The sequence below is a fragment of the Lampris incognitus genome, chromosome 2 (genome assembly GCF_029633865.1).
Source record: "Lampris incognitus isolate fLamInc1 chromosome 2, fLamInc1.hap2, whole genome shotgun sequence".
NCBI classification, from domain to species: Eukaryota; Metazoa; Chordata; class Actinopteri; order Lampriformes; family Lampridae; genus Lampris; species Lampris incognitus.
This window is the reverse complement of record NC_079212.1, coordinates 45711311-45734138: the sequence shown is the minus strand read 5'-3', so window position 1 is coordinate 45734138 and position 22828 is coordinate 45711311. Positions and strand designations below refer to the sequence as shown.

The window sequence follows — 22828 nt, the reverse complement described above, 5'->3', positions numbered from 1 at the left end:
GAGTTTTTCCTTGTGTTTTCATAATTTTCCATGTTCGAAATATCAAATCCTGTTCTCAAAGTTATCTTTTGTACATTAAAATGGAAAACTTCTTTTTTTTCAACTCTTCATCTGTTTAAAAACAAAGTTTTTATTTATATATCTATATTTTTTTTTTCATATATCCTCTTCTCTTTTGATTTAGCTTTGTTGTAAATTGTGCAAATTCAGCAGTAACACAAGTGGCACAGCACTGAGGAGAGTAGGCAGTCGAGAAACGAACAGAACTCGATCCGAAATGAAACCAAATGAGATGACAAATGAATTTCAGAGTCAGAAACCACCATTTGTTAAAGTACAGCCGAGTCCCTGTTGACAAGGGAATTCAGACTCGCGATATATCTGCAGAAGTTTCCCTTTGAAACTAGGGGGCGCGTTTCTCCGAAGGCTTCCTTCCTCCCCAGTTCCTCATTTTGTATCTTATGTTTTACTGAGTTCGCAGCCACCTCCCAGTCTGAACTGCTGCCTCAGATGTGGACAGGGACAGGTTAGTGTCTTTAACCTTTGCTGCAGCTTTACAACTGTAAACAGCTTCAGCGGAGCTAGCTAAGTCATGTAGCTAGCTAATTCATGTAGCTGGCTAGTCAATGTAGCTAGCTATGGTTAGTTTAAATCAGCGCTGTGCGTGTACCGGTTGTGATTGCGGCTCTAGCCAGCCATGTGTACATTTCTTTACCACAGTAAACAAACGTTGGTCTAGTGTAGAGCCAGTTAAATCTTGACATGATGAGGAACTTGATGAAACACCACTCTCCTGAGGTGAGGTCCACATCAAACGAGGGTTGACGATGGGTGGATGGGGGGTGCTTGATTTGGCTGGACTGGCTAGATTGGTGGCTCAAAAGAAAAAAAAATTCAGCCAAGCCAGCCAGAGGTTAGTCAAAAGCTAACTCTGCTGTCTTTCTCCAATCCAATGTGCTGCTGAATGCTTGTGTCCCTTGCAGTCCTCTAGGTTTTCATAAAGGTCAGAGTTCAAACATCAAGGGTCAGAGGTTGCGGGCATCGAAGGTTGTCAGGGGGTAGGCATGTCAACTGGCCAGTCCTCGGCTCACCAGGTACGTCACTGGCTAGTTCTCAGCTAGTCAGGGCCATGGTGTCGATAACCTGATCGAGCTTGCTGCGTAGCCTCTGTCTGCGAGACTGGTCATCCTTCTGTAATGCCGACAGGATCTAGATGTGAGGGGAGGTGAGAGAGAGAGAGAGAGAGAGAGAGAGAGAGAGAGAGAGAGAGAGAGAGAGAGAGAGAGAGAGAGAGAGAGAGAGAGAGAGGGAGAGATAGTTAAGAGAAGAACATCATTCTCTTGTACCAACAGCAAACCACAACAAAGGAAGAGAGAGGTGGCCAAAGACATCGACCAGAAAATACAGTTTGCGATGACTGTTTGTATGACAAGTCATGCTTCTGAGGCACTGAAAGGATGTGGAGAGAGTCAGATGGTGAGATGGAGAAAGACATAAAGACATTGAAAATACTTTTTAAAATGGTAGATGGGAAATGTACAAACTGGAGGACATTCGCTGATGACGAGTTGCCATGCTCTCTCCGTTACAAAAATAAATTTTTATTGACTAAAAAAAAAAACAAACTCTCTGGGTGAATGAAGTAAATAAAGACTGTAGCTTTACAGTCTATTCACTTTGCTATGGTGGATCTAAGCCTGCCTCAGCCACATCTTCCTCTTCCTCTCTGAGTGTGGTGGGGCCCAGCGTGGCCCTGTGTGGCAGTGGACACAGTCTACTTTGGATCTTGGGGTTGTGTGATTGGGGACGCCTCTCTTTGGATGGCTGTTGTACTTGTGTGATTGGGGACGCGTCTCTGTGGATGGCTGTTGTACGGCCATTTGTGGCCTCCCTGTTGGCCTCAGGCAGGTCTGGATGCTCTCCACTGGCTTTGCTTATAAGCATGGTGTTTCTCCCTGCAGGGCAGCAGTTTACTGGATGTCTATTTGTTTGTCCCCTCATTCTCTGTGGATTCTGTAGATTGCGGGGTTGTAGGTGCCCATGGGGGCAACTGTCTTCGGGGTGCTGCGCCAACATGTTTCATGGATGTGGCTATGCTGTGGTCTGAGTTGCTGAGGCTGCGGGTCCTACACCCCTCTGTGGGTCTGGGAGCAGCTGGACCTCCTTCCTCACTGTGTCGGTCTTTAGGTATACACCGATTAGCCAAATCATTAAAACCACCTAAGGCCACTGCTATCAGAGAATACTGTTGCCATGAAGGGGTGTACTTAGTCGGCAACAGTGTTTAGTTAGGTGGTACGTGTCAAAGTAACATCCACATGAATGCCAGGACCCAAGGTTTCCCAGCAGAACATTGCCCAGAGCATCACACTGCCTCCGCCGACCTGCCTTCTTCCCACAGTGCATCTCTGGTGCCATCTCTTCCCCAGGTAAATGATGTACACGCACCCGGCCATCCACATGTAAAAGAAAATGTGATTCATCAGACCAGGCCACCTTCTTCCATTGGTCCATGGTTCAGTTCTGATGCTCAGGTGCCCATTTTAGGTGCTTTTGGCGGTGGGCAGGGGTCAGCAGGGGCACTCTGACTGGTCTGCTGCTACACAGCGCCATACGCAGAATGCTGCAATGCACTGTTTTCTGACAGACCACCACAGGGCGCCCCCCCCCCCGCTCTAGATATATATAGTATATAGTAAATGTCAATTTAATAATTTGACAGCACAGAATGCCATGCATGTCTCCAGTGACTACAGCTTGTCTCATAAATGTGTTAAAACTGGCATATGTACAGAAAAGACGTAGCGATGCCTTTCGAAAACACAGCTGCATGGCCACGAAGGGCAAATGAATGTAAAATAAACAGGAGACAACATCCTCCATAACGCTTTCACGGGCAACAAAGGACACGTGTTACCTTGAGGTAACACGTGTGCATATGTATATTCTGAGTGCGGTTCATTCCGACCACGCTCAAATCGATCACGGTTTTCCACCCGTCCGGGTAGAAATGATTTGGCACAAATGTGTTCGGATTGGTAACGCGTGATGAAAAGTGAAAGAAGTGGGGGTGGGGGGACAGGGATCCCAGCGCGTAGGGATTTTACCAAAAATCATTTTCCCGTGATGCTTATCCGGTTCCACGTTAAATGACCATGTAGCGAGCTGACTGCAGAGGTGGCTGACGGGTGGGGCCTGCAGGACAAGGAGGAGGCGCAGTGGAATGGGGAGCAACGGTGGAGCTTTTAGGAGCGATGCAGAGTGGTGCGTAATGGCACACTAATGGCACATTGTGAACAGGGCTCTATTTTCTTGTGGGCGAGGGTCTTATTATGTGTGGCGAATTTGAGTGAGGGAATGGTGCACGCACAAGCACAAACACACATGTATGTGTGTGTGTACGTAGGGATTTTTGTTTCATTTTCTGCAGTATATATATATATATATATATATATGTCTGTGTGTTTGCAGCTACATGTGCCTACACATATGATCCGTGTTTGCGTAACAGTCTGTTGGCTGGAGTGTGTACACAGGCATGTTTATGTGTGCGGTTGGGTGCATTGCTATATTTTCATCATGTGTGTATTTGTGCGTAAGGTTAGCATGTGTGCGAGAGGTGACGGAGACCTTGAAGCTGCCCACATCTGGATAATAGGCTCTAATGAAGGAGAGTGGCTGGCTTAAATGGAGCCAGCTGCAACCACGCAGCACTCACCGCGGTGAATCTGCTGAAATGCGGCTGGGATGGAGGGAACGGGCGGATGAAGAGAGGGATAAAAAAAAAAGGGGATTCAATAAATGAAATAAGGGAATCGGGGTGAGAGACCCAGCCTAGAGTATGGAATATTACTGGATGAATGAGAGGGAAATGAAAGATGGGAGGTAAAGAGGACAGCTGGACAGACGAATGATTTTGATGCGTCCGGGTGGTGTAGCGGTCTATTCCGTTGCCTACCAACACAGGGATCGCCGGTTCGAATCCCCGTGTTACCTCCGGCTTGGTTGGGCGTCCCTACAGACACAATTGGCTGTCTGCGGGCGGGAAGCCAGATGTGGGTATGCATGCTGGTCTCTGCACTAGCGCCTCCTCTAGTCGGCCGGGGCGCCTGTTCGGGGGGGTGGTAGCCTGATCCTACCATGCGCTACGTCCCCCTGGCGAAACTCCTCGCTGTCAGGTGAAAAGAAGAGGCTGGCGACTTCTCGTGTATGGGAGAAGGCGTGTGGTAGTCTGCAGCCCTCCCCGGATCGGCAGGGGGGGTGGAGCAGCGACCAGGACGGCTTGGAAGAGTGGGGTAATTGGCCGGATACAAGTGGGAGAAAAAAGGGGGACCCCTCCCCCCAAAAAAAGAATGATTCTGATGTAGGAAGTGAGGAAGAGAAAGAGGAGAGAAAGGGCCAAATACACATGAGCCCCACCTACTGATGGGATTAGAGGAAGGGATGAAGAGTTTAGTAGGATGGAAGGAAAAAAGAGGAGTAAGTACTCAAAAACTTCACGAACAGAAGGACTCGGAGAAATTATGAGAGCCGGGTTGTTTGGTGGGAAGACCAACCGGACGATGAATATGTGTATGCCTTTCAGTTTGTGTGTTTGTGTGTGTGTGTGGGTAGGGTGGGGAGAGGTGGAGGTATCCATCCTAATGCTCTCAATAGGCCTGCTATTACACTCCAGTTTCAGTCCAATTTCAAAAGGGCCCTCCGCAGAAGAGTCATACATCCACAGACCCCTCGAAATGCTCCCGTTCCCCTCACGTGTCACACAGACACACACACGCACAGCAACACAATTTAATTTCCATCAGGTACTCGGTGTGGTCAGCCTCAACAGCCACTACTAATGCACTCCGCTATAACCGCACCGCATCCCAGCAATGTGGCTGGCCTGGGAATACACTGGGAATGAATCCTGACAAGCAGCTGGACCGCTCCACAAATGAGACACATGACAACAATCCCGATCCTGTAAACAAGTACACAACTTCCACCAGCCACTGACAGCAACACCGACACACACGGGAGGTTGTTATGGAAAACCACACTACTCCAATCTGGCCGACCCAATTAGCTTCATAATGTGTTGGGCCCATGCCTTAATGTGACTTTTCATGGTCGTAACCCCCCCCGAACCCGCGGATGTGGACTGGTGATGGGTGTAACTGAGTTACTGTAAAGTGGCACATTATTAGTCAAGGAACATAAATAGGTAAGTGACAAAACGTTACCCATGACAAAATTGTTCACTGAGACACTGCATGTGTATGTAATGGCACATTCAACTCTTTTTTTTGTTGCCTTGTCAAATATGTTAAACCACATATAAATCTACATATTTGTGTAAATATATTCATGTAAATAAGATTTAGTATAGGGTGCATTTTTAAGCCATCTTTTGTTGATCTGTTTCCATGTGATGCGCATCAGCACATGGTAACCATGCCTCGGGTGTTAAGGTCACTTATTTACTTTATAATATTTCATTTGATTTCAGTAGTTAGTTTTAAATTACCTAAATTTTATATATATATATATATATATATATATATATATATATATATATATATATATATATATATATATATATTTAAATTCCCTCAATTATATAAATATTCCCCCCTTTTTCTCCCCAATTGTATCCAGCCAATTACCCCACTCTTCCGAGCCGTCCCGGTCGCTGCTCCACCCCCTCTGCCGATCCGGGGGGGGGGGGGGGGGGCTGTAGACTACCACATGTTGATCCACGTGGAGTCACCAGCCGCTTCTTTTCACCTAGCGCGTGGGAGGATCACGCTATTCCCCCCAGTCCACCCCCCCGAACAAGCACCCCAACCGACCAGAGGAAGCACTAGCGCAGTGACCAAGACACACACCCACATTCGGCTTCCCACCCGCAGACACGGCCAATTGTGTCTGTAGGGACGCCCGACCAAGCCAGAGGTAACACGGGGATTCGAACTGGCGATCCCCGTGTTGGTAGGCAACGGAATAGACCGCCACGCTACCCGGATGCCCCCTAATATTAGTTTTGTGTACATCAGAATCTCACCTCATCTTTGTATTTGATGATGTAGTTGTAGATCTCGTGCAGGGCGGACATGCTGTTGAACTGGCTGAGGTGCAGCCGGGACTGCTCCGCTAGGTAAGCACTCATGTCCTGGTCGCTGATGGCCGGCATACGGGAGATGTCGGAGTAGTACCTACAAGAGAGGTCAGAGGTCATGTTAGGGTTGTAGAATAGCGCAGCAGGAGTCGGGCGAGGAGGGCTTTAATGTCAAACTGTGCCAATGAACTCAAATTCAAGCCTGATCTCTACTCACTGGTTGTTCGACACTGTGACGCCGTCCATGTCAGCTTATTTTCAGTCTCGCCGTGGGGGGCATGACATGGCTTACATCTACATTTTAGGTATTTAGTTTACGGTCTCACCAAGATCGACTCACAGTTAACCACATTTACATCTGCTTTATGTCAGTTTCCTTGTTTTGAATACAAAAGGCTCGATGGAAATGGAAAATCCATCCATCCATCCATCCATCCATTATCCAAGCCACTTATCCGAACTCGGGTCGCCGGAGCCTATCCCAGCAGTCACTGGGTGGCAGGCGGGGACACCCTGGACAGGCCGCCGGGCCATCACAGGGCCCACACACACACCTAGGGGAAAGTTAGTACAGCTGATTCACCTGACCTACATGTCTTTGGACTGTGGGAGGAAACCGGAGCCCCCGGAGGAAACCCACGCAGACATGGGGAGAACATGCAAACTCCACACAGAGGACGACCCCGAGGTTGGACTACCCCGGGGCTCGAACTCAGGACCTTGGAAATGGAAAATATCAAATCCAATTACCAAAATTTGCTTCAAAGTTTTCAACTCTCACTTGAAATAACAAACTTATTACCCTACACACACACACACACACACACACACACACACACACACACATATATATATATATAATATATATAATTGCAGTGGAAATGCATTTGCAAGGTCAAAATGAAAATAGAATTTAATCACATGATCTGCTGTCTCTAAACCATAACTGGTGCATCTTTCTCACGGGCGGCCATGTATGGACTCATGATGGAGGACACACAGCAGTATGTTCTTGTTTTGGTCCCTTCAACAGAGCTGATGAAAATGAACCATTTCTTGCAACGTCTACATATTCGCTTGAAACCATTCAGAAGCTGGATGGAAACACAGGGAGCGGGAAGGAGTGGGGCTCCTTACCGTCCTTCATCGCCCCACTTTATTGCACCTTATTTCACCTATTTCTATTCATTTTTTACTTTGTCTCGTATAGATATTTTATCTTATTATATTTTATCATTCTTTTAACTTTAACTCTTTTAACTTTTACCTCAGTGTTGCTGTTCGTTTTTCCCTCGTGCACCAGCCTACCGAGTCAAAGCCCCTGTACGTTGCGCTACTTGGCAATAAATAAGATCCTGGTTGTGATTAAGAGACCGCGGCTGCTGCTCGGCGTTATCAGCGCAATGATTTGGAATAATTAAACCCAAAACGAGCGGGAAGTCACCAGCATGGCTCTTATCACTGATTCATCGTTGTCGGGCATTTTCGAGGAGCTTCACTAGAAGTGTTGGATAATAGTCTCGCTGTGCCCGACGCATATTTCAGATCCTAACCAACAATGAACATGTCGCACACCGCGCATGTAAGTGGGTGGTTGACGTGACACGCTTCATTGTGTGTCTGGGGTGTCATTCATCAATACAAAGTAGTACAGTGTTTTAAAATGTATGTTTATATTGTTAGTGAAATATTGCTAACTGTATAAAAAATGACATTGCATCATATGGTAGGACAGTATTTTGCATGTCACACTGTAAAATACATCAGCTGCATCATATATATATATATATATATATATATATAGTATATATATTATTTTCCAGATGAATAACTGCACAGAAAACAATAGCTGTGTTAATTTCATAACTTCTTTTTCAATTATCAGTAGTGATTTTTTTATGAAGATTTTAAAACCAACCCTGGTTTTTGTACATTGTTAGTCAGCACTCAAAGGACAAATTTCATGGATCTATTTGTTTTTCAGTCATCAGAACACACACATTAGACCCCTGAACCCCAATAAGCGGCCCGCAGGCCGGACCCAGCTTGCGAGAGTCATGTCTGGCCCGCACTAACGCGCCTGTTATAATAAAGTGCGTGCTGCTCTACATTATTATTGTTTTTTTACCCCCCCCCGTTTTCTCCTGAATTGCATGTGGCCAATTACCCCACTCTCTGAGCCGTCCCGGTAGCTGCTCCACCCCCTCTGCTGATCCAGGGAGGGCTGCAGACTACCGCATGCCTCCTCCCATACATGTGGAGTCGCCAGCCGCTTCTTTTCACCTGACAGTGAGGAGTTTCACCAGGGGGGCATAGCGCGTGGGAGGATCATGCTATTCCCCCCAGTTCCCCCTCCTCCCCGAACAGGTGCCCCAACCGACCAGAGGAGGTGCTACGGCAGCGACCAGGACAGATACCCACATCCGGCTTCCCACCCACAGACATGGCCAATTGTGTCTGTAGGGATGCCTGACCAAGCCGGAGGCAACACAGGGATTGGAACCGACAATCCCCATGTTGGTAGGCAACAGAATAGACGAATAGACCGCTATGCTACCCGGACACCCTGCTCTACCTTATTTTGACCTCACCTCACACCGTACACTTGACCTACGAGTGCACGTAGATGTAAGACATAGTCCGCGCTCTCTACAGTCCTTAACTACACAGAGACACTCACCAGCTAAGTCACAGATAATCAATAACTGTCCTACACCACAAACATGGCCTACGCAAAAAAAGTGCAAAGTCGACCAGGAAAACCGTCCGTTCAAATCTAACTGGACTGATCAGTTTTTGAATTTTACCAGACCACGGCAATGCCAAACCCACATGCTTGATATGCATGCAGCCGCAGCTGTCTGCACAGCACATAACCTCAAGTGGCACTTCAACACTATGCATGCTGCCAGTTTTAACGCCAAGTACCCTACAAAATCAGATTGCCACAAACAAAAAATAGCAAATATGATAACATCATACAAGAACTCCATTTCTACTATCTGTAAATCAACATTGGCACAAGAGAGTGCAACAGCTGCATCACTGCATGTTTCATGGAGCCTTGCTAAAGCCAAGAAGCCATTCACTGATGCTGAGTTGATTAAAATGTGTGCAACTGATATGGTTGGCCAAGTTTTAAATCATGATGAGAAAAACAAGAAAATGGTCATGGAGCTGTTAAAGCGGGAGTATTTTTCCAATCTCCTCACCGATTTGAAGAAAGCAGAAGCCATATCACTAGCCATAGATTAATCCTGTGACTGAACTAATCGCAAGATTTTTTGATGGTAAGACCTTTCAGGAAGAGCTACTTTGTTTGCTTCCTCTGCTGGTCATGCAGAACTCTACAATCATTTTGGCTGCGTCACTGTCATCAAACCAGAGGAAACGTAAGAAATTGCGGCGCTCTTCACAGACTTTGAAGCAGTAGAACATTTGCTCTATGTCCACTGCCACAGCAACAGCTTCCTTACGGAGGTGAGTGAGGACTCCCAGAAGTGTGGTGTTTAGATCAGGGCCACTCAGCAAGACGTCATTAAGGGAGATGTCATCATACTTGGCACTGGAGTCGAACACTGCTCGTATCTACCCAGGCTTATGCAGATGATAAAATCCAAAGACTGATAAGTACCAACACTCTTGTTCGCCACTGAGTGGCGGGGCTGGTTCAGCATGTGAAGATCTTAGATCTTCTGCATGAATATAACAATGTGTTCCTTCATGCCTGGCCTTTTTTCTAGTATGTGGTATAACGCCATAAGACACTTGACTGCTTGTGCTCCATTGCTGGGGAGTTTGCTCCATGGGTCTCTGAAGGGTAGAGGCGCCACCCAACTGTTTGAGTCGTCCATGAAGACCTCCCTGTCCATTATTTCTAGGAAGGCTTTACGTTCTTGTCATCATGTGGTGTTCACTGAAAAACTGCCTTACCAAGACAGTCTGTTTCATCAAACAGGGTGTTCGTCTCAGTAGTCCTTGGAAAACAATGGCGAAGCACTGGAGTGTCAAACTTCTCTTTAATGTGGAGATTATTAGTGCAACAGACAGAAAGATATGTATGTCCATAACTTAGCATATTTTGATTGGGTCTAAATTTACTGCAGAAAGTGAGATGGAGTGGAATTTTAGTATGGGAGAGAGGAGCAGGCCTAGCCCATTAATAATAATGATAACGGATATAGTACTTTATCTCAATACCCAACATACTTAACAGTGAAGGGGGGAAACTCACACCTCAACCACCACCAAATGTGTAGCACCCATCTGGATGATGCACAACAGCAATTTTGCGCCAGAATGCTCATGACACATCAGCTTGAGGTTGGGAGGGAGGGAATCATTGAGGCAATTACACGGGGAAATGATTAGGTGGCCAGATGGAGAGAGCTAGGTTCAGAATTTTGCTAGGACACTTGGAGAACCCCCTACGCTGCAATAAGTGCCATGAGATCTTTAATGACCACAGTGAGTCAGGACCTCGGTTTAACATCTCATCCGAAGGACGGCATCTCGTATAGCAGTGTCCCGTCACTGCACTGGGGCATTGGGATCTTTATTAGGACCAGAGGGAAGACTGCCCTGTACTGGCCCACCAAAACCACTTCCAGCAGCAACTCAGTTTTCCCAGGAGGTCTACCATCCAAGTACTAGCCAAGCCCATACCTGCTTAGCGTTTATCATTCAGCAGAGCCAGGGTACATGTTGATATAGCTGCTGGCCATTACACTAATGATATTCACCTGCACCCAATTAACCTTCAACCAAACCTTCTTTTATCTTTTGATGCAGTGAGATGAGGCTCCAGATTGACCCTTGGCCAAAACATACCTTGCCAAGTCTGGGAAAGAACAACCCGACAAGGCTATGTAAAGAATTCGGGACTTCCGCAAGAAGGAGATAATAATTGGGACAAGCACTGATTATAAATGATTTATGTTACGATGACTAAATTATTTTGTTGCTAAATAAAAGGAGAATGAGTGACCCATAGGGTAGCCCCTGTCTTTCTTCCATTCGGGGACTGCTACCACATGCTTGGTAAGCAAATTGTTCTGCAAGTTCCTGGTTCCCATCTCAGTCATACACCTCATCCTTTCATGAGCAAAGTGGTCTTAATAGAAAACTCAGTGATAAATGATTGTAGGCTCTACCTGGATGTGCTTCGAATCAGGGGCCAAAGATAAAGCTAGTCCTGGTCATATAATGAAGATGGAGACTGAAGCTGACTTGAAATAATTTCAAGGATTACAGGACTTCATTGTGCTCATTTCATCAACCAGCTTACTTGGAATTATACTACTTGCGTTACAAAAAACAATATAAGGGTAAGGATGAATCTGCTTCTCTACCAAGTCCTTAAGGTTGAGGTTTGTTTGTTTTTTCAGGTAAATTTCAGTGTGTGTGGCTTTGTTTTAGAATACTCCCATTACCCTTATGGATCAAATAAGGTGTGGTGGTTTTCAAACTATAGCCTTGTTCAGACTGCCAGCCCAAAGCCATTTTGTGGCACATGTAGATTGTATCCAGATTGAGTTTAGAAAGTCTGGATGGCAAAAAACCCACATGAAATGTTATTTTTGCAGATCGGATCTAAACCACATTTGGAAGTGGTTTGAAATGTCATTCCAACTGGATTTCTACAGATGCATCTACAGTGGTGCTTGAAAGTTTGTGAACCCTTTAGAATTTTTCTATATTTCTCCATAAATATGACCTAAAACATAAGAGTTTCACACAAGTGCTAAAAGTCAATAAAGAGAACAACATTAAACAAATGAGACAAAAATATTATACTTGGTCATTTATTTATTGAGGAAAATGATCCAATATTACATATCTGTGAGTGGCAAAAGTATGTGAACCTTTGCTTTCAGTATCTGGTGTGACCCCCTCCCTCCCCCCTTGTGCAGCAATAACTGCAACTAAACGTTTCTGGTAAATGTTGATCAGTCCTGCACATCGGCTTGGAGGAATTTTAACCCATTCCTCCATACAGAACAGCTTCAACTCTGGGATGTTGGTGGGTTTTCTCACATAAACTGCTCGCTTCAGGTCCTTCCACAACATTTTGATTGGATTAAGGTCAGCACTTTGACTTGGCCATTCCAAAACATTAACTTTATTCTTCTTTAACCATTCTTTGGTAGAACTACCTGTGTGCGTAGGGTCGTTGTCTTGCTGCATGACCCACGATCTCTTGAGATTCAGTTCACGGACAGATGTTCTGACATTTTCCTTAAGAATTCGCTGGTATAATTCAGAATTCATTGTTCCATCAATGATGGCAAGCCGTCCTGGCCCAGATGCAGCAAAACAGCCCCAAACAATGATACTACCACCACCATGTTTCACAATGCAGCGTTTTCCTTTCGCCAAACATAACGCTTCTCATTTAAACCAAAAAGTTCTATTTTGGTCTCATCTGTCCACAAAACATTTTTTCCAATAGCCTCCTGGCTTGTCCACGTGATCTTTAGCAAACTGCAGACGGGCAGCAATGTTCTTTTTGGATAGCAGTGGCTTTCTCCTTGCAACCCTGCCATGCACACCATTGATGTTCAGCATTCTGCTTATGGTAGACTCGTGAACATTAGCCAATGTGAGAGAGGCCTTTAGTTGCTTAGAAGTTACCCTGGGTTCCTTTGTGACCTGGCCGACTATTACACGCCTTGCTCTTGGAGTGATCTTTGATGGTTGACCACTCCTGATGAGGGTAACAGTGGTCTTGAATGTCCTCCATTTGTACACAATCTGTCTGACTGTGGATTGGTGGAGTCCAAACTCTTTAGAAATGGTTTTGTAACCTTTTCCAGCCTAGTGAGCATCAACAATGCTTTTTCTGAGGTCCTCAGAAATCTCCTTTGTTCTTGCCATGATACACTTCCACAAACATGTGTTGTGAAGATCAGACTTTGATATATCCCTGTTCTCTAAATAAAACAGGGCACCCACTCACACCTGATTGTCATCCCTTTGATTGAAAACACCTGACTCTAATTTCACCTTCAGATTAACTGCTAATCCTAGAGGTTCACACTTTTGCCACTCACAGATATGTAATATTGGATCAATATTGGATAATTTTCCTCATTAATAAATGACCAAGTATAATCTTTTTGTCTCATTTGTTTAATTAGGTTTTCTTTATCTACTTTTAGGACTTAGGAAAATCTGATGACGTTTTAGGTCATATTTATACAGAAATATAGACAATTCTAAAGGGTTCACAAACTTTCAAGTATTACTGCCAGTCTGGACGCTCTTTCCGCTCAAATCAGATTTCAAACTGTTTTTGTATCACTTGCAATGTGACACTCAACGACGATGTCAAATCCAGAGTAACGGAAGTGAAGCCCACCATGACTGCAGCACAGAATATGACAATGTATACCAGCCTCTTGCGTTGCTGAGTTTGTCTGATGTGAAGAAGTTCTGCACTGCGATTTGACAGCGCAATTGTTCTGAGGGCGAGATGATGGACATCAATTTCTCATGCTTCTGCGTTGGTATAAACATCACTAGCCGTGCATAGTTATTCACGCCTACATTATTACCACAGCAACTCAGGTTGGTGATGTCTGGACACACAAATCTGATCTGATCACTTGCAAATAACAGTGTGGACAGTCTGTATTGAGAATCTGTGCGATTTGAGCTGTCTCAGACGAAAGATGACTAACGTGGCGATATTTCTGGTCATGGCTCCAAAACGGTGGTTCTACGTAGCACTGTGAGACAGGTTCAAAGACGGCCATTATTACAGTCTTGCGAACGAAGATAACCTGGGACAAAAGTCTGACAGTGTCAGAAATTTAGGATGACCATCTCACAATGTGACTGCTGCTACGAACTACGTCTACTAACCGACCAATAGAAATGCAGCACGAAATCAACGTGACGATGAATCTTTGCTGGCGCTAAACACAAACAAACAGACCGTTAGCATCTGTGACCCAAATGCGATGCATTAAACAGAACGAGCTAAAACAAGCTAACAAAACGAGCAAAACGAGCTGCAGTGACTACTGAAAGGACTCGATTCCTGCTCAGCGTCATGTTGCTCTACCAGCGGCGTACACTGATCACACGAGCTGATGCAACATGCACGCTGATGACATTTTTATGGACGTCCGTCGTAGCCTGCGATTCAGTTGGTGTTATCGTACAGTCTAGACACATCAACCTTGATGTCGTACCCAAGTTTATTAGATCCATATCGCAAAGTGTAGCTTGCAATAAACTTACAGGATTTCTAAAATTGCACAGTCTGTCGGAGTACAAAGTGTGCAGTATCACAGAAAGTGGAATCAGTTCATCTGGACACTAGGTTTATTGAGAGAGAACCGTTTCATGAAACGATGAAACGTTTCTCTCTCAACAAACGTTGTGTCCAGATGAACTGACTCAACTTCCTGTGATTTTCTTACCTGGATCATTGAGCATGCATGAAGACACAGTGTGCGGTAGTAAATCACAATGGTTAACATTGACACACCTTGTCTGTCTCAGCATGACTTACAACTGAAATGGCGAACACTGCATTAATGAGCAATATAGACAGGATTTTCAATTATCTCGCTTTTTGACATGAGAATTTATTGCTTATTTTACTGCTAAAGAGAAAAGAAAAACATCAGACTTGGGCCAGAAAATGTCTTCTCTGGTGGGTCACAGCATGAAAACGTTTCAGAACCCCTGTTCTGGATGGACATGTATGTATAGTCTGTTAAACCCTCTTTGTTTACCTCTCGCCTCCCCATCCACTTTTGGCCACCTCGGTTTATCTAAACTGATGTGCATTTTCCAGTTTAACCCCAAACTTTGACACTTACCTCTCTACCCAGTTCTTGTAATTGGGGATGTCTTTAGCGTAGAGCAGCTTATTTGAAGGTGAGTCCTTCCCCAGTTTGTGCTCTGAGGTCGAACAGGAGTCCATGAAGGTCTGGGCCACCACAGACAGACAGGCGTCTGTGATACTGTTCTTGTGGATGTCAAACACAAACTGGGGGTTCTTGATCACGTTTACCCAGAAACGGAGTGGGAGACTGTGGAGGCGGGCAGAAAAATAAAGAGCACAGAAGAAAATCATCATTTAGTTTGAGAAACGCATCACGCCAGACTCATGCTTGCACATGCAAAACCACACTTGTCTCAGTATTTCTCTCTTTTTTACCAGTTGCTCTTCCAGGTGTGCCGTACGTCGTAGTCTGTGATGGAGTGCTTGTCCGCCTGCTCATCCAGGAAGTCAAACATGTACTTGATAGCCAGCGGCAGGGCACTGCCTCGGTGGGCTGTGCTGAAGATGGTCTCGAAGAGGTCATCCACAAACTTCTGTAACGTACCCTTAAGGGCGGGAGGGAGCACAGTTTTAAGTCCGGTCCTTTCAAGTGAAGAGTGTACAATGACGGCCCGTCAAACCCATTTCAGCGCTTAATCATTCAAAAAATTTATTGAATCCATCCATCCATTATCCGAACTGCTTATCTTGCTCTCAGGGTCGAGCGGATGCTGGAGCCTATCCCAGCAGTCATTGGGCAGCAGGCGGGGAGACACCCTGGACAGGCCGCCAGGCCATCACACAGGGCCAACACACACACATACACACACACATTCATACCTAGGGGCAATTGAGTATGGCCAATTCACCTGACCTACATGTCTTTGGACTGTGGGAGGAAACCGGAGCACCCGGAGGAAACCCACGCAGACACAGGGAGAACATGCAAACTCCACACCAAGGACGACCCGAGATGACCCCAAGGTTGGACTACCCCGGGGCTTGAAGCCAGGACCTTCTTGCCGTGAGGCGACCATGCTAACCACCGTGCCACCAAAGAAATTTAGAAGAAGATATGTCAACATATCTGCACAGCTCTACTCATATCAGTGTGTAGATTTGCAGAGAATTACAACAGTTACTGAGTACTGCTTGACAGGATGTGCCATTTGCCAGATGTGTTCATCCAAAGCACTTTGCAGTGCCATGAGTGCATATGTTTGAACATCAACGGCCCCAGTGGGATCCAAACTCATAACCTTAGCAGTGTCGGTAAGATGCTCTGCCCACCGACATACGCCAAATCTCAAACACAAACCAGAGGCTTTCAATTTGGATGGCGCCCTCCTCCAATCACAACACCTCAAAGTAATTGCATCAAATACGGCTAAATTAATTTCCCTAGCAACACGTTTTTTTCTCTCGACTCCTCCATCTGGCTGAACCCATCACGGGGGAAATGTTGGGGTATCGGACGCAGTCAGCCATTGTTGATGCGGAGCAGCGTCGAATTCTGTCCCGCTACCGGATCAAAGTGCTGAGCTCCGCGTTGTCTGGAAGCGTGGGCAGAGAGACGAGCCACACGGAGACAAGGACAGGATGAGTTTCTGGGATTCCATTTGCATTTCTGTATTTTCATCATGCATGGCCAAATCCTCGATCCCTAAACAAATTACCTGTCTCCTGCCACCCCTCCCCCCGGTCCCTCTCTCTCTCTCTCTCTCTCCTTTTCTGGCTCTCGCTTGCTCCCTGTATCAAAAGCCGACTTTATATCGGCTCATTTTTATTATTACCAGTGAAAATTGAACACCCGGAATATGCTTGTAACCGCCGCCTACTTCAACACTCCCTCTCCCCGCCGGATGAAAGTAAGAAGGTCATGATGGACGGAAAGGCAACAGAGGAGAGGAAAAGAAAAGGGATACCAGAAGAGGTGTTCATGTTTTGGGAGCTCACCAGGGAGGCAGAATTGATTATTTCCAGGTTTGTGTGTGTGTGTGTGTGTGTGTGTGTCTTGTTTATGTGTTGTGCGTCTCCTTACTTTTGTTGCTAGCAGCCTGGTTAGGTAGATTTCAGAGACCATCTTACTCCCCCTGTCCCCCTCTCTCTGGTCCGAGTGGTCGTGGTTCTTGACCAGGTGCCACAGTTTGGTTCCGCTCTCCAGGTCGGGGGTGATCATCGGGGTTCGGGATCGCAGGCTGTCTGGACTGCTGGCCGTTCTCAGCATACTCTCTGTACACAGATACAGGAAAATCAAGAACGTATGGTCAATGACTCTGTCTTACTCTCTCCCTCTTTTTTATTTTTCCCCTTTTTCTCCCCAATTGTACTTGGCCCCACTCTTCCGAGCCATCCCGGTCGCTGCTCCACCCCCTCTGCCGATCTGGGGAGGGCTGCAGACTACCACATAACTCCTCCCATACATGTGGAGTCACCAGCCACTTCTTTTCACCTGACAATGAGGAGTTTCACTAGGGGGACGTAGCACAAGGGAGGCTCACACTATTCCCCCCAGTTCCCCCTCCCCCCTGAACAGGCGCCCTGGCTGACCAGAGGAGGTGCTAGTGCAGCGACCAGGACACAAACCCACATCCGGCTTCCCACCCGCAGACACGGCCAACTGTGTCTGTAGGGATGCCCGACCAAGCTGGAGGTAACACGGGGATTCGAACCGGTGATTCCTGTGTTGGTAGGCAACGGAATAGACCGGTACACTACCTGGATGCCAATTACCCTACTCTTCTGAGCCGTCCTGGTCGCTGCTCCACCCCCTCTGCTGATCCGGGGAGGGCTGCAGACTACCACATGCCTCCTCCGATACATGTGGAGTCACCAGCCGCTTCTTTTCACCTGATAGTGAGGAGTTTCGTCAGGGGCATATAGCACGTGGGAGGATCATGCTATTCCCCCCCAGTCCCCCCCCGCTGAAAACAGGTTCCCCGACCGACCAGAGGAGGCGCTAGTGCAGTGAGCACATCCGGCTTCCCACTCACCAATTGTGTCTGTAGGGACGCCGGACCAAACCGGCGGTAACACGGGGATTTGAACCGGCAAGCTTCATTTTGGTATGCAACGGAATAGACCGCTACGCTACCCGCACTTACTCTCTCTCCCTCTTAAACCTTCCGTCATGCTTTTCCAATTGGTAAGGCATTGTAGAAATACACCTCTCTGTGGGGCAAAGGAGGGGCAAGGAGAGGGAGCAGAGAAGTGGGGAGATTAAAGCCGGATGGGATAAGAAAGCACAAAGACTGTGAGGCAGGGCAGGGGAGTGACAGGGAGGTGGCACTAAATGGATTGAAAGACAAAAGGGTGGGAAGCGAGAGTTGAAATGGGGACTAATGGAATGGCGGCGGAGAGAAATGTGAGCGAGGACGAGTGGAGTGGTGTCCACTGGCGCCGCTGTAGGCGGCAGGGAGATGAGTGCTTCTAATTCCAAACCCATCATGGTTGCTTTTCGCACCAGAAAGAGTGCTCATAATTACCTACATTCAAACGCACACATGCCATAGCACGAGCGCAAGTGTGTGCGCACACCCGTGCATGTGCAGTATGCAGAGACCCAAACATGCACACACACACACACACACACACACACACACACACACACAAACACACACACATGGACTGATGATAGAGCACACGGGTTTTCACACGTCCAAGTGGGGACGCTGTTAAAATACTGTCATTGTACACATTTTTTGTTTGTTTTGCAAGGGCAAAGAATTGATATTTTACCTTTTTTTTTAAACAATAATTCATGAATTTGCTTTCCATGTAAAAAATGGCCTACGTCAGCAAATATGGAAAAAGAGGCTTTTACTTGGGTGGCAACTAACAACGGCAAATGCATGTGAAAACTTTAATTTCCGCGATTAGCTTTCCCTTTGCCTGTTAGTAATGCGGTATTTAAATTGTCTGGGTACTGTTTGCCCTTGTTGGCACTTTAAACCAAAACACTGGGCAGTTTTTTTTTTTACCTCAGTTTGAATGGCGCATACTCAGGAAGATACTGGAACTGCTGACCAACACAAATCGTCGTGAATAGATTTTTTTTTTTTGTGTGGACGAGATGAGGGAAGAGACTTTCCTGAGACCACCGGGATCCACCCCTTCTTGAACAGACCAGGTGCATCGGACTGATGCCGGGCCTCCCCTCTATCTATGTTTACCAGGGCTCTTTTCTCTCCCTCCGCCTGTCTGTCTCTCCATCGGCTATAGTTTGCGGTGTCTGGTTTAATGCCTGTCATTTACTGGCTGGATGGAAAAGTCTTGGCCGGGCTGATAGCACCGAGTGAAAGGGATCGCTATTCACAGAGGGAGAAAGAGAGAATGAAGCCCAATCAGGCCTCCTATCAACGACGACAAACAGAAAAGGAGAGTCAGTGAGAGACACAGACAGAGAGGTTACAGAGGGACACCGTGCGAAAGATGGAGAGAGAGAGGGGAAGAGAGAGAGAGAGAGACCTTGACCATCAACCAATTCTTCAATGGTCCAATTTTTCATTTATATTAACAAGAAAAATAGAATTAACACAGACACTCCTGTACATATTGAACAACAAGCGCCACACAAATCAAAACCAAGATAACCTTCCCTTTTTCAGAAGTTAAGAACAAGTAATTGGTTTTTCTACAGTGCACAGCACATCTCCATGGCCCCAAACAGAAACAAATTCTTCCAAGTTAGAAATCACTTTGTAATATGTGAACTCAATCTTCAGCCGAGCAGCCACTAAACCCCTGAACACGAGTGTAGCATCTGTGGACCCTGTGCCTTTCATTCTGTTTCTTCTACTAAGCCAAATGCTCATTTCTGCCTGACCTATCAGAAAGTTAACCAAGGTGATGTTTGCACTGTGCTGCTGTGTACCGAGGACCAAAGACAAACAGGCTGTCTTCCAAAACCTCTCCTAAACCTCTGAGCCACCGCTGCAGCACAGAGAAAAGAGGGCTCAATCTGGGACAGCTGAGCCACAAGCACTGTAGAGCTTCTTCACCATTACAGAAAAAATGGTGACTCCCTGCTCTAGGATCTATATGTGCCACCTGTCTGTCTGTAGCCAAAGCCCCGCATACCACCCTCCACTGTAGATCTGCAGTGCGTTTCTCTATGGGGGGTTTGTACAGGGACCTCCAAGCTGTCTTAGAGAGATGAACCTGGTGTCAACACACCCAACCACCTCGACTCATGTACTCCGGCTAGTGATGTTCTGTTGAGAACCTTCACAGAGACCTCATACAAGGCCTTCTTTGAGTTCTTGAGAAGTCCTGTAGTTCTGGTGTTTTAAAAGACAAAAGGGCCCCATTTACTTCCTCCTGCTCCTCCACTCCAGCACGGATGGACAAAGATGGAAAACCAGAGTGCATAAATGGCGGATCCTCTCCCTACTGCCTCTCTGAAGAAACTAGGAAGTGCACTGATCACTTCCTCCAGCAACATCTCCATTAGATGAAGAGATTTAAAACCAGCCTCTTGGCTTAAACTGGCAGCCATTCTCCACTCTCCCCCTGATCTGAGACACACCATCTTAGTAAGACCAGCTCTTGTGAGGGATCTCCGTTCACTGACAGAGCTGAGCATCCTGCAGTGTATCAGCGGGTTATAGAATAGGGGTTCCTCCCTGACACTGCCACAGATCTGAGAGCAGTCTCTCGGAGGACAGCCTGATAGAAAGGTGTTGTAGTGAAACTCCATGCCAGCTAGTTTCAGAAGGAATAAAACGCCCCCTAGGAAAACAAATCGCTATTCTAAGTCTTTCATTCCTTCTGCTATCAGGCTGTTAAATGCCGAGTGCAGTCATTTTAAATTAATGCTTTATATTGTTTTAAAGCGCAATAGTTGGTTTATACCTTGTTTGTTTTTCACATGGCTTGTGGGCCTGTACGTTCACTGAATGTTGTATTGGAATATAACGTGCAATGCATCTTAGGATGCTTCATTTATTTATTTACTTATTCTATTCTTTTAACGTCCATGACTTTTTATCCTTCGCCTGGTCCTCGTGTGAGTCTGCATGCAAGCCCAGACGAGGGTGACAGTATGCATCTGTTGCCCATGTACTGATCTGTCTATTGTCTCTGACATACTGAGGATTTCCACTTGTCTGTAAGTTTGTGTATGGTCTGGGTAGATTGTAAAACTGAACTGCCCTTCTGGGATAAATAAAGTTGTCTGAATCTGAATCTGCTTGCCATAATTTAGGTTCATAATCCTACAAAGCAACACAGATGCTGTTTCACTCCGAAGCTGTTGTTTATTCTATAACAGTCGCTGCACAGTTTGAAGGCAAAACGCTGTGATACGACTGTGGAGGTCAATCAGGCCCTGGCCACCTTCTAACACTGGTAGGAACAATATAGCAGATTTGGTCCAGCGAAAGCCTCCCCTACTAGCAAACTTTCCGAAACGAGTCAATTCTCTTTCAAGGAGCTCGGCTTGACATGGTAATATGTGTCGATGGCACAAACAATGGCGAGACACCTATAAACAGACTGTCTAGCATCAGGCCTTTCTCAACCAACACGTGGACCAAACAGTCCTCTCGGACAAAAGCCACCACGGCTTTATTCATCCAATAGCCATGTGTGATATTCTCATGGCCAACCTGTTCTCCTACAGCCAGGAGAACTTGTTCAACAGTGTACGGTGAGTCAGCCATGACTCTAACCTGGTGTCTAATGGATAGAGGAGGCGAACCCTCACTAGGGCGGGATGCCACACTGCATATCACCAAACTCCACCCAGCTACACCAGTCACTTTCCAACAACCAGCAACAAAGTAAAAGTAAACTCCTCTTACCTTACCATGCAAAGAATAAACGTGAAATGCAGTAGAAAATCAGTGAACTATCCCAGAAAATACTCCAGCTCATTCCACACCCTCCCTCACCTTTCACAACCCATCTCCCAGCATGCAGTGCAGAGCAAGAGAAAGGGAGAGAGAGCACAAGAGTGGTGACCGATCCTGACTGCTCCACTTAAAAAAATGGGGGGGGGGTGTGGAGGCTAAGGGAAGGGAAAGCAGTCAAGAGATGAGACTAGAGAGAAAAAAGTAGGACCTGAACGTCGGTTAGAGATGGGAGCAATACAGACCGATGACGGTAGAAACAGGGGAATACTGAAATAAAGATATAGATATAGAGTGAAAAGCGTACCGTATCTGCTGAGGCTCTTGGTGAAGGTGGAGGAGTTGGAGATATTGTAGGCAGAATTCTGCTTCGGCACCAAGGCAATCACTGAACCGTCTGTGACCTACACACAGATCAAGTAACTATATTTTAACATCAACTATATCCACCAGTGTATTGTTAGATTGTAGATTTAAATTAATACACTTTTGAGTGACATCATCTCATCAAAGTTTTGAAGCACTGTTTTATGTGTGTGTGTGAGAGAGAGAGAGAGAGAGAGAGAGAGAGAGAGAGAGAGAGAGAGAGAGAGAGAGAGAGAGATAGAGAGAGAGAGAGAGAGAGAGAGAGAGAGAGAGGTGGGTTTACCTGGTAGTGGGCCAGTGTGTTGAGTCTTTTCCAGTCATTATCTATTTTAGTGGTAACATCTTCATCCTGGAGAATAATTCTAGCCATTCGGCCTTGACGCCACTCTTAAGAAACAAAGAAAAGGTGTTTAGAGGGTTTTATACAATACAGTCAAGCGTACATAAATATAGACAAACACACACACACACACACACACACACACACACACACACACACACACACACACACACACACACACACACACACAAACAGAATAAACAGAAAGCGATATAGTCACATGTTCTTACCCAGGTCCATGTCAGAGGCCTTGGGTCTCTGTGAGTAGGGACTGCCCTTGTACACAGCATCCAGCAGCTTCTCCTTGACCTGGGTGATGGTGTCGCAGTTCAGACACTTAACCGTCACCTCTGCGGCGTTCTCGTTCTCTGGGTTCACGCAGTGCAAAGTCT

At 46.2% G+C, this 22828-nt stretch overlaps 1 protein-coding gene across 1 annotated transcript in view; it reads right to left on the bottom strand.

Annotated features, from left to right (window-relative positions):
• Positions 1-942: 942 nt before the first annotated feature.
• Positions 943-22828, bottom strand: part of plxna1a (plexin A1a) — a 463752-nt gene continuing 441866 nt past the window's right edge. The window contains 8 exon segments of the mRNA XM_056274696.1: positions 943-1209; positions 6047-6197; positions 14935-15147; positions 15276-15445; positions 16921-17111; positions 22038-22134; positions 22380-22483; positions 22667-22826. Of these exon segments, the coding sequence (XP_056130671.1) occupies positions 1114-1209; positions 6047-6197; positions 14935-15147; positions 15276-15445; positions 16921-17111; positions 22038-22134; positions 22380-22483; positions 22667-22826 (1182 nt within the window). The 3' untranslated portion in view covers positions 943-1113.